General features: G+C 35.5%; 1 protein-coding gene across 3 annotated transcripts in view; it reads left to right on the top strand.

Moving 5' to 3' along the window:
* HEATR5B (HEAT repeat containing 5B) overlaps positions 1–13,409 on the top strand; it is a 111,416-nt gene that overhangs the window by 80,885 nt on the left and 17,122 nt on the right. For all 3 annotated transcript variants that reach the window (XM_028117150.2, XM_028117152.2, XM_028117151.2), the window contains exons 28-33: positions 2,490–2,727; positions 3,934–4,188; positions 5,860–5,987; positions 8,653–8,797; positions 9,499–9,765; positions 10,902–11,126. In XM_028117150.2, coding sequence (XP_027972951.1) covers positions 2,490–2,727; positions 3,934–4,188; positions 5,860–5,987; positions 8,653–8,797; positions 9,499–9,765; positions 10,902–11,126 — 1,258 coding nt within the window. The remainder of the gene's footprint in view (positions 1–2,489; positions 2,728–3,933; positions 4,189–5,859; positions 5,988–8,652; positions 8,798–9,498; positions 9,766–10,901; positions 11,127–13,409) is intronic.

Here is a 13,409-nt window from a genome sequence, read left to right as displayed (position 1 = left end):
AAAATCTGTAATCTTATCCTCTCTGTAATCTTATTATCTTATCATCCAGAGATAGCTATTGTTAATATTTTGGTATGTATCACTATGCATATATGCACATACAAATCTATTTATATGCCTTAAAATGTGCATATCTATCTATATCTTTTTTTTAAATAAAAATGGAATTTTATTCAACATAGCAACTATTTTTTTAAATTTAACAATAGATTATATATACCTTTTCCATATTTATAAATAAATACTTCCTCTCTTCTACCCCTGCCTTTAGTTTGAGTCCTCATCATCTGATACCTGGTCTATGCAGTTGCATCCTAGTTTTTTTCTACTGTTAGTCTCCCCCACCTCCACCTCCAGCTGTTACTGTTCAGATTCTCAGAATAATCATTCTAAAATGCAAATTTTGGGCAAAGAATATGAATTGACAATTCACAGAGTGGAAACAAAACTACACATAAATATATGGGGGGGGGGAGAAATATAGAAACATTTCCCAACTAAATTAACATCATATTTAGAATAATAGTATTAGTAAAATTTTTCTAAAGGGTGATATGTATCAAAACACTTACTAAAACCACACATTAGCTGACCAGTTTATCATAAGGAATGTTGAGGATATACACAAAGACTCTGCTGATGATGTTTATTGTGATGTTTATCTTTCTCAGAAAAACGGAAATAACTTAAAAGTATGTCTTGATCCTAAGAATGATGGAATTAAGTGAATCGAAAATTGGGTTAAAAGTTATTCACAGGGATGCCTCTGGGGTGCAGTTGGTTGGGCGTCTGACTCTTGGTTTCGGCTCAGGTCGTGATCTCAGGGTCCTGAGATCAAGCCCTGTGTTGGGCTCCACACTCAGTGCGGAGTGTGCTTGGGACTCTCTCTCCTTCTCCCTCTACCCCTTACCACCGCGTCCTCTCTTTCTCTCTCTCTTTCAAATAAATAAATCTTTAAAAAACTATTTTTAATTAAAAAAGTTATTCACAAACAGTGTTATTTAAGAGACTATATATATACAACATGTCTAGAATACTAATGATATTTTCTCATTTTCTTCATTTTACTTACACTTCTGATTTTTCTATTTTTCTTGTGTAATATCTAATAAGAAAGATAAACTAAAACATTGCTTAAAAAGAAATCTAAAAAATATATCCTCCTGTATTGCAAGTAGCAATGTAAATTATAGAACCCTTTTAGAAAGGTTTTGGCAGTGTCTATTCAGACATAAAAATATTTGTAATTACTAATGCAATAATTCTGTTTCTGGGACTTTATCTTAGGGAAAAATATCCAAAATACAGGAAGGAAATGTTTACAAAAAGCTTTACTTGGAACATTATTTATAGTGTGAAGAACTCTACACCTTTTGCCTTTGAAAATTGTATCTTGTCTTGTTAAGATTCCCAAGGCTGAGTAAAGAATCAGAAGTAAATATAAAATTTCAATGTAGGGAAATTGTTAGATGTATTATGGCTCATCCCCTACAGCCATTAAGAGTAATGGTTATGAAGACTAGCATTTCATGGGAAAACCTTATGATATGTTAATAGATAAATAAATACAAAATCTTTGTACAACAAAATTACAAGTTATAAAGCTAGAATATGGTAACCTGGAAATTGGGATTATGAGTAATTTAAACTCATTTGTAAAACTTTTTGTGGTATAATTTTAAAATAAAATTAAAAGTTCAGGAAAAATACATGATATCTGATCTATAAATCCTGCAGTGACCTCTTCCCTTCCCCATTGCCTATGGAGTAAAACCTTCACCTACTTCTGCCTTATATTCTGTGCTCAGTCTATACCCAGTTGCCAAAGCCTAAATGTATGTACAAAAACAAAAACAAAAATAACTGCAACAAAGAAAAATCTTTAAAATTATGTTTTAGGAAGTTGCTATTATACATCTTTTTGGTTTACTAAGTGGAGAGAAAGGATACAGATAATATATATGTGACTAGTAAATTATATGCTTGGCTCAATCTCTATTATAAAGGCCAGATTGCTAAATATCACTTAAGGGGTTAGAAGGATATTTAGGGAAATCCTTTCTCTGGCCCTTCTCCCATCCTCCTCCAGCCTTTTTCTTTGAATGCTGTCTGATTGTATCTAATAAGTCTGTGAAAGTGGAGGCAGTAAACAGGAAGTTATACCCTATGACCAAAAAGAAAAAAAAAAGGCACACATAAAAGGGGGCTTTGTAAAGTATAACAAGAGAAGCCAGAAAAATTTCAGAGAACCCTGCTGAAGGAATATTTTTTGAGAGGAATAGTCAGAAGTCAGATTGATAAAAAAAAGATTGTCTCCAAAGCAGGTAGAATTATTCTTTGGAGGTTGTCAGGAAATCATGAAGTTATAGACTTTTCAGTGTCTATACTCAATTACTTTCAATAATTCAATTGTATAATCATAGCAACTTAGATTATATCATCTCTTAATATTATGCCTTGTTATTTCCTCCTCCTAAATATCTTACTAGGTATATGTGGTTGCTATGAATATTAAGAAGGAAGCAGAGTCAAAGCCAAAAAGAGCAATGAAAAGTACTGATGATGATGATGATGATTATGGTACCATAGATGAACTACCACCAGATAGTTTAATAACACTCGTGCAACCCGAACTGCCAACACTCAGCCGCCTATGGTTGGCGGCATTAAAAGACTATGCGCTTTTGACTTTACCGGCTGAATTTGCTAGTCAGCTCCCCCCAGATGGTAAGTACTGCATTCAGAGTTTTGCCTTTATGGAGTTCAGAGTAATAATTAAACAAAATGTAATTGCTGGAAGCTAGCAACAATAATAATTAATAATATTATAGTGTAACTAATCCACCTTAAATTTATAAAGTGAGTATAACCCCTTAAATTTAATTATTTAATTATTAATAATTTAATAATTTAAGATGTAATGATATTTTAAATTTCTGTGGACTTAAACTTGGCACTCTCTCACTTAGAGCCTGTTCTCTGTATTGAATTTATAAATTCAGATACAGCATTAAGCTCATTTGTTAACCCAAGCAAAAAGTTCTCACTGTTACAACAACTGTATCAGCTAGAGTACTCTAAATAACCATGCATAACAAGTCATTATGCATAACTATGATGAAGTTTATTGCTGTGCTCGTCAATGTATGCAAGGACAGATGGGGAAGTCCTCAGTTTGGTAGTGAAAACAGGAGTTAAGGAAGAATGGCAGAGGAAGGGCGAAAGAGAGAAGAGACTGAGTTCCCTGGCTGTGGTGGAAAGAGGAGGTCACCAGGGTTTTAGGGAGTCTCTGGCAACAGTGAAGAGGAGGCCTGTGACCACAGGGTAGAGGAAGGCAGAGGATCCCCAGCAGCATGTGCAGCTGGGGAGGAAAGGCTAGAAACCCTAGCACTGGTGAGGAAGGCACAGGCCCTCCAGTTCTGCGGCTGCAGGAAAGACATTACTTTTGGTGGTTTTGTAATAAAGAGAATCTCTTTGGCCAGATTGTTCTTTTGTACATGCTATGGTCTGAATTTTGTGTCCCCTCCAAATTCATGTGTTGAAACCTAATCCCCATTGTGATGGTATCGGGAAGTGCGGGCCCTTTGGGAAGTGCTTCGGTCAGGAGGTAAAGCCCTCTGGAATGGGATTCGTACCCTTAGAGAAAAGACCCCACATTGCTCTCTAGGCCCTTCCACCATGTAAGAATACAGCTGTGAGTCGGAGAGATGGCCCTTACCTGAGCATGTGCGCAGCCTGATCTCAGACTTCCCCTCCAGAATTGTGAGAAATAAATTTCTGCTGTTTAATAAGCCACCCAGTCTGTGGTATTTTGTTATAGCGGTCCAAATGAACTAAGACAGTAAGCAATGAGTATTTTTAAGTTAGTTTTTGATAAATGGTTGACCACTTACAATAAAAGTAATGGCTTTGATTGGCTTGATTATTTTACAGGTGGAGCATTTTATACTCCCGAGACTATTGATACAGCTAGACTTCACTACCGGAATTCGTGGGCCCCGATTCTCCATGCAGTGGCACTTTGGTTAAATAGCACAGGATTTACATGTCCAGAGTCTGCAGAAGCAGCAACCGTACCTGGCTTACAGAAACGTGCTGCACCCATCAGTTTAAATCAGGCATCGGGAGCAACACCTAGTGCTAAATCTTTGCCGGAAATTAACAAAGACAGAATGCATCTAATTTTAGGTAGGTGTGTCATATTGATCTATTTCAAGATGTGTCACTTCTGAAATTCATATCTGTAGGGAAGAAAAAGTTTCCTTTTATCCCTTTAGGTTCTGTGGCTGGCCTAAGAATTAAATTGATATAAGACAGATTAACAGGAGAAAAGCATACAGATTTAATATTTTCAACCTAAAGTAGCCATTAGGCCCAAAAACTTATATGCCATTTTACACAAAGAACAATAAATTGTGAAGATGTGACCAGACAAAGGGGTTTGGGCTGGGGGCAGTAAATTGTGGGACAGGGATTAGGAAATATATGGGGGAAACTAATTTTAGTAGGTTTGTACAAATCTGTTTCAACACTGACTCCCAGTCTTCTCTTCCTGATACAGAGAGGGCACCTTTCTCATGAGAAATTTTATGACCTGCTTTTAGGTGGAAAGTAGTCAGAGAGCCCTTACTGCATCTGCTTGCTGTTCATCAAGTACCTTCAGCTCAAAATAAGCAATATGCCAAAGAGGCATATTTTGGTGTGGCATGTTCCGAACTCCTTCATATCTTTCATTTTAATGCTACAGAAAAGTTTTATATACCACAGTCCAGAGAAGGAATAATAAGAGGAGGATTTTTAAACACATTTTCTAAATTGTTAACTGAATTTTTAATAGAAAAATTTAATTATTAAAAACTACTCAGAATTTTAGCTGTCAGGGCGCCTGGGTGGCTCTGTCATTAAGCGTCTGCCTTCAGCTCAGGTCATGGTCCCAGGGCCCTGGGTTGGAGCCCCGCATCCGGCTCCCTGCTCATGCAGGAAGCCTGCTTCTCCCTCTCCCATTCCCCCTGCTTGTGTTCTCTCTCTCTGTGTCAAATAAATAAATAAATAAAATCTTTAAAAAATTTTAGCCGTCATGTTCACTCACAGAGCAATAGTGAATAATTTTCAAGAAAAAAACTACATTTTTCTTTTTCAATGGCAGATTTTCTTTTTACTTGACACTTAACAGATTGTCCTATGAGGAAATAATAAAATGCAAAGTTAAAGCAAATTTGAATAAATCTCAATTTATAATTGCTTTATAGATGCTCTTTAAACATTAAGATATTAAAGAATCTAATGAGGCTGTTAAGCAGTTTTATATTTTCTGGGAGGGAAGAGGAACACGGTAAGGTGAAATTACAGAACTCATTAGTAAATCTCATACATGAAAATAAGAGAGACTTCTAAAACAATGACCTTACCCTTATGCAAATTAAGAACAATTGTTATCCATGATATCCATTATGCCTGTGTAGCTTGCCACTAAAAAATCTTTGTAGACATGAAAATTGTTTGGTAACCATTTAATGAGAAGTAATTTTATAATTTTCATAAGTTTATTTTTAATGTATTATTTTTTAAAGTCCTAGAAATAAAAAATTGACGATCTTCCTAATCAACTCCACAACCTTGGAGCCGCCTCCCTCCCCTGACCTTCAATTTGATTATTAACCTAACTGCAAAGCCACAATCTGTGTTATAAAGTTTGGCTGCTGCTTTTGGTAACCATTTTGAACTCTGCTTTAAGGTGGCATTAAGTATGTGTTAAAGTAATCTGTGAAAGAATAGAGGAAAAATAGAGAAGAAATCTGACCTCAGAGCAACAAAGTATTTTATAGTGACAAACGTGTGTTTTTATTATGTACATCGCAGGTGTGAGTATACAGTTCCTTTGCTCCCCCAGACCTGAGGAGCCTATTGAACATGTTACAGCATGTCTGCAGGCCTTACACACCTTGCTAGATTCTCCTTATGCCCGAATCCATATTGCAGAAGATCAGGTACAGTCTATTTCTATAACAGATAATAAATTGTACGCTTTGTTTTCATCATATTTATCTTAAGATAATTTTCTCCCATATGAAATAAATATTATATAATAAGTACTCAGGATTTTTTACTTTATCTAAGACATTATAGTGAATGTTGGATGACTAGGCACAGCCAGCATAGAAATAGTCAGTGTATCTTCTTAGATGTGTTCACTGGTAGTCAAGTAAAACTAAAAATTAAGGGATGCCTTCCATCCCAGTTAATGATTCTACTAATAAAGGGCCGAAGTAATTTATAAGGCTATTAAATAGATTATACCACTTTTAAATGATAAAGTTTTATCTCTCATTTAATGAAAAATTTTTTGCACTGGATCAACTACTCATCTTAGCAGTTTAATGAATTGCTATTTCTAATTTCTGTATGTAATATTTAGAGGACTTTATTCATGTTACAGAATGAAGCTACTGGTGGATTTGTTATTCTTTTTAATTAGAAATTCTTTTCTTTTCATACTAAGAGCCATCTTTTGGTCACCAGCACTACCATGAGGGGTAATTTTCCATAAAACACAAACGAACAGAGTTGCTATCATTCATTATGTCAAAATTAGGTTTGCACATGATGCTGACCAAAACCAAAATAAAACAAAGCATATGCTTTGTGATTACAAGATTCACTCACTGATGAACTCTTCTTGTACCCCAGCCTTGCAGCCTGAAGCTGTTCCTCAGCTAAACTACAGATTACTGCAAGAAACTTCTGGTTTTTATAAAACTTAAAATTTAATCTGTGAATGAAGAGAGAATATTATGTTTACACTTGCTCATTTTGGTTTTAACATAATACATCCCACACCCATCTACCTAGCTTTTTTTTGAACCCAATATTGTTTTGTTTATCCAAGCACTGCTTTACACTTGGATGGATTATATTTTTTTCCTGAGTTGGATTCTATAATTTCTATAATTCTATAATTTTCTATAATTTCTGGAATTTTTATAATTTCAAAATCAGCAGAGTATACTGACTCAAAAATTGTATTCATTCATCCAACAACTTTACTCTGTGCCTCAGACACAGTTGGAGGCTATAGATAGCAAAAGCTGTCTCCCTGCACCTGGATCAGGAGATCAGGATGCTATGACAAGTGCTGAGCTAGTGTATGTAAAGGTATGAGGAGAATAGAGGGGAGGAGCCCTGACATTATCAAGGAAGGTAAGGAATGGCTTCTCAGAGGAGATGATGGTTGGATTAAATCTTGAAAGAGGAATTAGTGAGGCAGCACAAGAGGGATGGGTTTTCCTCTCTGGGAGAAAAGCAAATCCCAAGACAAGGAGGCATGAGAGAACATGACAAGTTCAAGGACACTACTCTCACTTACTATGGCTGAGACAAATGGAGCACATGGGGGTTGTTAGGAGATGAGGCTGCACAACAGGGAAAAAGCCAAATAACAAAGATTCCTGTATGGCATGTTAAAGGGTTTAAAATGTCTTAAAAGTCATAGGGAATCATTAAAATTGTTAAAATAGAGGAATAACCTTGTTCAACTTGTATTTCAGAACATGGTATATGTAGATTTGATCACTTTTATCGACCTTGTGGGATTGGTCGATAAGAGATGACAAGGGAGGCAGGGAGGCCAGTTAAGAGGCTCTTTTCATTTTATTTCCAGAGAAATAGTGAGTTACACTGGCCTAGGGAAACTGAATAAAGGAAGACAAAAAGAGGGCCGGGACTGGAACATGAGAGTATATTACAAAAAGTAAAAAAAGAAGGAGATGAGGGAAATAAGTCAGCACTGGAGACTACTAGAGAGGTAGGAGGAGGACTGAGAGAACAGAGTTACAAGGGTGAGGGAGAGTTTCAACGATAGACAACAGTCTCAAAAGAACCAGAATCCAGTATATGAGGGCAAAAGAGAGTTCAGGGAAGGTTACTAGTGACCTCACACAGAGCATTTTCTTAGGTGGGCAGAAGCCAGATTGTGGAAGAGTGAGGAGTGAATGAGGGGTGAAGGAACTGGAAGCATCTGGGCTGGGACCAGAGAAAGCCCGAGAGAGAGAGAGGACATGGGGGCAGAGAGAAGGGTCTGAGAGGATTTGGGAGAGGGGTGGGAATTAGACAGGAAAGACCTGAGTGTTTTCCTTATACTGGGAGAGGAACCTACCTAGAGAGAAAAGCTGAAGACATATGGAATACAATTGAGGTCCTTGAAGAATCCTGCAAATAAGGAAAGATCAATCAGCCTTGGGTAGAGTCTGGACACTTGATCTTAAGGAGAAAGGTAAAGGTGGCTTTGGTTATAGTTAAGTTTTTTTCTTCCTCTTTGAAATTTGAGGCAGGTTCATTGGATGGGTTTGATGTGGAAGACTGAAAGACGCTTAAAGTGAGTGGTGAAAGTTTGTAATAGTTGCTGAGATGAATGAGAGAGGGACTTATTGGAAGTGCCTAGTATCCACAGTAATTTGTTGACTGAAAATGTGTTGGAATACAATACGACCATTTCTCAAGATTGTTCTAATGTTCTTATTTGTTACACAATCATATATATTAATTGTAGCTACCAAATAGATTTATTTTACATGCATATTTTCTTAGATTATAATAACATAAATGTATCCTTTGAAATTAAGATTAATTAAATTTACTTGTATTAATTTATAATAGCTGATCGGTGTTGAGTTGCTAAGTGTTTTGCACCGCCTCCTGTTGACCTGGAACCCACCATCTGTTCAGCTGCTGGTTACTGGAGTTGTACAGCAGATAGTAAGAGCTGCTCAGGATTATTTGCAAGAAAAAAGAAACACTCTAAGTAAGTACTAGAAATTATGCTAATTTGGAAGTAGATCTTATCTGTACTCTAACTTTTTAAGTGTCAATGCCAGGAAGTTTTTAAGAAAAAATGTAGTCATAGATGTAGAAGATTTTCAATTGATTTTGCTTTCATTAGAAAGAACCAAATGAGAGGTGCCTGAGTGGTGCAGTCGGTTAAGCATCTGACTCTTGGTTTCAGCTCAGGTCATGATCTCAGGGTCATGGGATCGAGCCCTGTGTCAGGCTCCACGCTCATTGTGGAGTCTGCTTGAGAGTCTCTCTCTCTCTCCCTCTGCCCCTCCCGCTTGTGCTCTCTCTATCTCAAATAAATAAATAAATCTTTAAAAAAAAGAAAGAACCAAATGAAATTGCTGGTAGTCAACTATTTTTCACCTTCAAAAGTGTCATCTTCTAACATATATGTTCCTCGTAATATGAAATATGTTCCTAATAAAAATACCTAATAAAAATTTTTGAAGTAAAAAATGAGTTATCCTTTACTTTTAAGGAGAGGTCAATAAACAGAATTCTAGCAAGGCAAAGAATTATTCTGAGAAAGACATGTGTTATCAGTTAGACATTCAGTTGTAAATTCTTTTAAAAGAATTTCCCAAATATACTTACTGTGTAGTTTTATCTACTCTGTGCTATTACTTTTTTTTTTTCCTGGAAATTTTACCGAATTTTCTTTCCCTCAAGATGAAGATGATATGGAAAAAGAGTCATGTCCTATAGTAGGAGAAGGCGGTGACAGCGGTGGTCTCGTTCCTGGAAAATCTCTTGTGTTTGCAACTATGGAGCTGTTGATGTTCATTTTAGTACGGCACATGCCACATCTCAGTACCAAGATGTCGGATTCACCCAGTCACATAGCCACCAAAACTCGACTGTCAGAAGAAAGTGCTCGTTTGGTGGCAGCCACAGTTACCATACTCTCTGACTTACCATCCCTTTGTTCGCCTGCTGGTACGGTATTAATCACTATTCGGAAATGCATTCTATTACAATAGAGAAAGATGAGCTTGCCTTTGATTTTAACTGCTATTATGAACTTATTTTCCCTTAAATAAGTATGGAAGGAGAAGTTAGTCTTTTATGGTGTGTTGACCTTTAGGAGCCTATAAAGATTAAGGATTTAAAAAACCCAAAACTTAAGATGTTCTTCAGATACATTTCAGACAAACTTCAGCTTGGAGATAGAACCACAGCTTGAAGCAAGGCACTGAACATTAGCAGACAGGCATATGGTGGGATAACAAAACCTGTTAGTTTCTGATCTGGTTGCCATTCTTGAGTAACTGACAAACTGAAAAACGTCAGATGAGTGTGACCACCAACTCTTAGGAGGAGCTAAAGAAATTATAGCTGCAAAGATGATAGTTGTCTGAAGATACCTGAAAAGTACTGGATGGAAACATAGACTTTCCCTCTATTTATCTGGAAGGGAGAAATAGTATCAGGAGTATAAAGGTAAATTTCAGCCCAACACAAGCCTATAGATGTGAAAATAATGAGTTCTCCATTGCTGGAGCTTTGCAGGCCAAGCACAATGGCGAGAAAGTTTTGAGCATTTTCCATGAAGTGGGAGGTTGGATTCAATGACCTTAAAGTTCTTTCGGCTACAAATTCCAGGGTTTTTTCATTTCTTCTTTGCTTACCCATATATATAGTCTTTTCATCGTTTTTCCCGGCTTAGTTAAAGATGACTTGAGTACTCTGAAGATTGATTACATGTCTTAGAATTGCTACCAGATTCATCAAGTTGCTCAGATAGTTATCAAAGTATATGGTAGTGCTTCCCTTCCATTTTTCTATCTTCTTTTCTCATTTTTGTTTTGAAAGGCACAACGTATTAAGTAGGTGAAATATTGGAAATAATAAAAAAAGGCTAGTTGGAAAATATTCTGTCTTCTTTAATATACCTTGCCACTTTCTCACTTTCTTTTCCAAACATTGAATTATAGTAGTAGTAATGCAGTAAATTTTGCATAACAACAAGGGAAAAAATAATATTAAACCACAATCAATTGTAAAAACAATTGAAAGAACTGTAATATGAGAACTGAATAATTATGAGGTAATCTGATTTGTTTTCAATTCAGGGTGTATGACAATCCTGCCCACGATTCTGTTTTTAATTGCAAGAATATTGAAAGACACAGCGATAAAGTCTGCAGATAATCAGGTTCCTCCACCAGTCAGCGCAGCGCTTCAGGGGATCAAAAGCATCGTGACACTCTCAATGGCCAAGACTGAAGACACTCAGAAACAGTGGACAGCTCTAATTCGTAGCACTCTCGCGTGCATCCTGGAATATTCTCAACCAGGTAACCTAATCAGGGCTTCAAATCCATAATCTATCTGTTTGTCAATAACCAATTGAATGAGCTTGTCAGAAAAGTGCTTTATAACACCATATCAACTCAGAAAGGTGTTTTAGTCACACCTTGCAGATAGGACCTTTAGTACCCCTTTCTGGATATTGATTGTAAATGTCCTTGTCTTAGCACTTAAATACATGTTGGAGGCTCTCCCCCCAAAAAAGGACAGAAAATTTCAGAAAATATACTCAGAATCAAATTGGTATGTGTTAATATATTTGTTTGCTTCATATGTTTTCTTTTTAATAAAGATAATAGGAAAGTTGAAGTATCTGTCATCACCCTAGCTTATTCTCAAATGAAACCGCAGTCTTGATTTTGATGTTTCATTATATATGTAAATAAATATACTTTCTGTATTAGTAAATACAGGTCTATATTAATAATAAAATATATGTATATATTAACAAATTTATATATGAATTCTATATAGACTGAGATAAATAACCATGAGCAATATATAGTATTTCTTTTGTGTTTTTAAATTTACGTAATGTCATAGTATATCATTCTACCTTTACACTCTCAAGAATAAGGTTTTTTTGAGCTCTTAATGTGTACATATAAAACTCTCATTTATTCCTTTTAACCTCTATGTCATTTCCATCACATGAATTTTTCAGTTATTATTCATTCTCTTGTCATTTGATATTTCCACTTTTTCTGATTTTTTTCCCCATTATAAAAATTGCTGCCATGAAAATCCTTACTATTCTTCATGCGTTTGTACTATGAGATTTTCTAGGGTACACCCCTAGAAGTGGAATTGATGGCACATTTTAATTTTATCAGACATGGCCAAATTGCTCTCCAAAGTAGCCATATGAATTTACACACCCACCAGCCGTGTATGATAATCTCTGTTTCTCCATGTCCTCACCAATAGTTCGTATTTCAAATTTTTAAATTTTGCCATCTGATGGGTAAAATGTACTATCTTATTGTTTTCATTTGCATTTCTAATTTTCCTAGTGACTATAAGCATTTTTCATACTTGTGTTTAATTTGGGGGGAAGTGCTTATTCACATTTTTGTCCATTTTTCTTCTGTGTTTGACTTTTTCTTTCATTGTATTTCCATTGTAAAGAAAATGTCAGAGAACTGAAAAAGAATAATAATTAAAGATTTGCCATGTCACCTATCACCAATTAAAACATGTCCACTCTAAGACTATGGAGCAGGTCCGTGAATCAGGAGATACGGCAATGAAACAAACAAGTTACTTAAAACAGACATTCATCCACATGAGAATATAATACATGATAAAAGCACATTCATTATTCCTCAGATGATTTGTGTCAGCTGTTTGAGAACCAGTTCCTGTTAGGCCCTCACCTCATATCATAACTCAAAAAAAAAAAACAAAAACAAAAACAAAAACCAGAGAAATTAAAATGGTAATGTATAATTTTAAAAATAGTTAAAGAAAATACATGGAAAATTTTAATGTAAGACTGGCAAAGGAGTATGTAAGTGTAAGAATGGAAAATATCAATGTCTTAGGCTATGTAGAAATAAACTTCTACCTGTCAAAACATCTTACATTAAAAGGTAGCTGAAAAAAAAGACAGCTGAAAAATTGACAACAGTATTTATGCCAGTGTTAATAGCATTCATACACAAAGAAGTCTTAAAGATAAACATTTAACATCCAATCGAAGAAAGAGGAAAGGACACACATTGGTAAAAAGGAGATAGAGATGACGTCCGTACATATAAAAAAGTCAGCCACATTATTATTTCAGCAAAGAAATACGAACAAAAACAAAGTAATATAAATCTTTTTCTTGTAAAATTGATTTTTTTTAAATGTGACTGTACAGTTGGAATTGTTACTGAGAGAACGTTTTCATCCTTCACTGAAGGGCATTTAAAAATGGTTTAAACTTTCAGGGAATCAATTCTACGGAATGTACAAAGAGTCTTGAAGGATTCATTATATTCAAGGTTATTTATCACAGTCTGTTTTACAATAATGAAAATATGTGATAAATAAAACTACCTGGCAGTGGGGAAAAATTATAAAATATAAGACTATATATTAATTTGGGTTATATATCCATTATACTGATTAAAAATCATATTTGTAACTACATATAAAAAAAACTACCCCGGACCAGAAGAAATTCAACCAGAACCTAAAAATTAAAGTGTCACAAGACGCCTGGGTGGCTCAGTCAGTTGAGCATCCACCTCTTGGTTTGGCTCAGGTCATGATCTCAGGATCTT

Source organism: Eumetopias jubatus, unplaced genomic scaffold (genome assembly GCF_037043125.1).
Source record: "Eumetopias jubatus isolate StellerSeaLion01/CBP00866 unplaced genomic scaffold, mEumJub1_p1.0 scaffold_9, whole genome shotgun sequence".
Lineage (NCBI taxonomy): Eukaryota > Metazoa > Chordata > Mammalia > Carnivora > Otariidae > Eumetopias > Eumetopias jubatus.
This window is presented reverse-complemented; position numbering and strand designations above follow the sequence as displayed.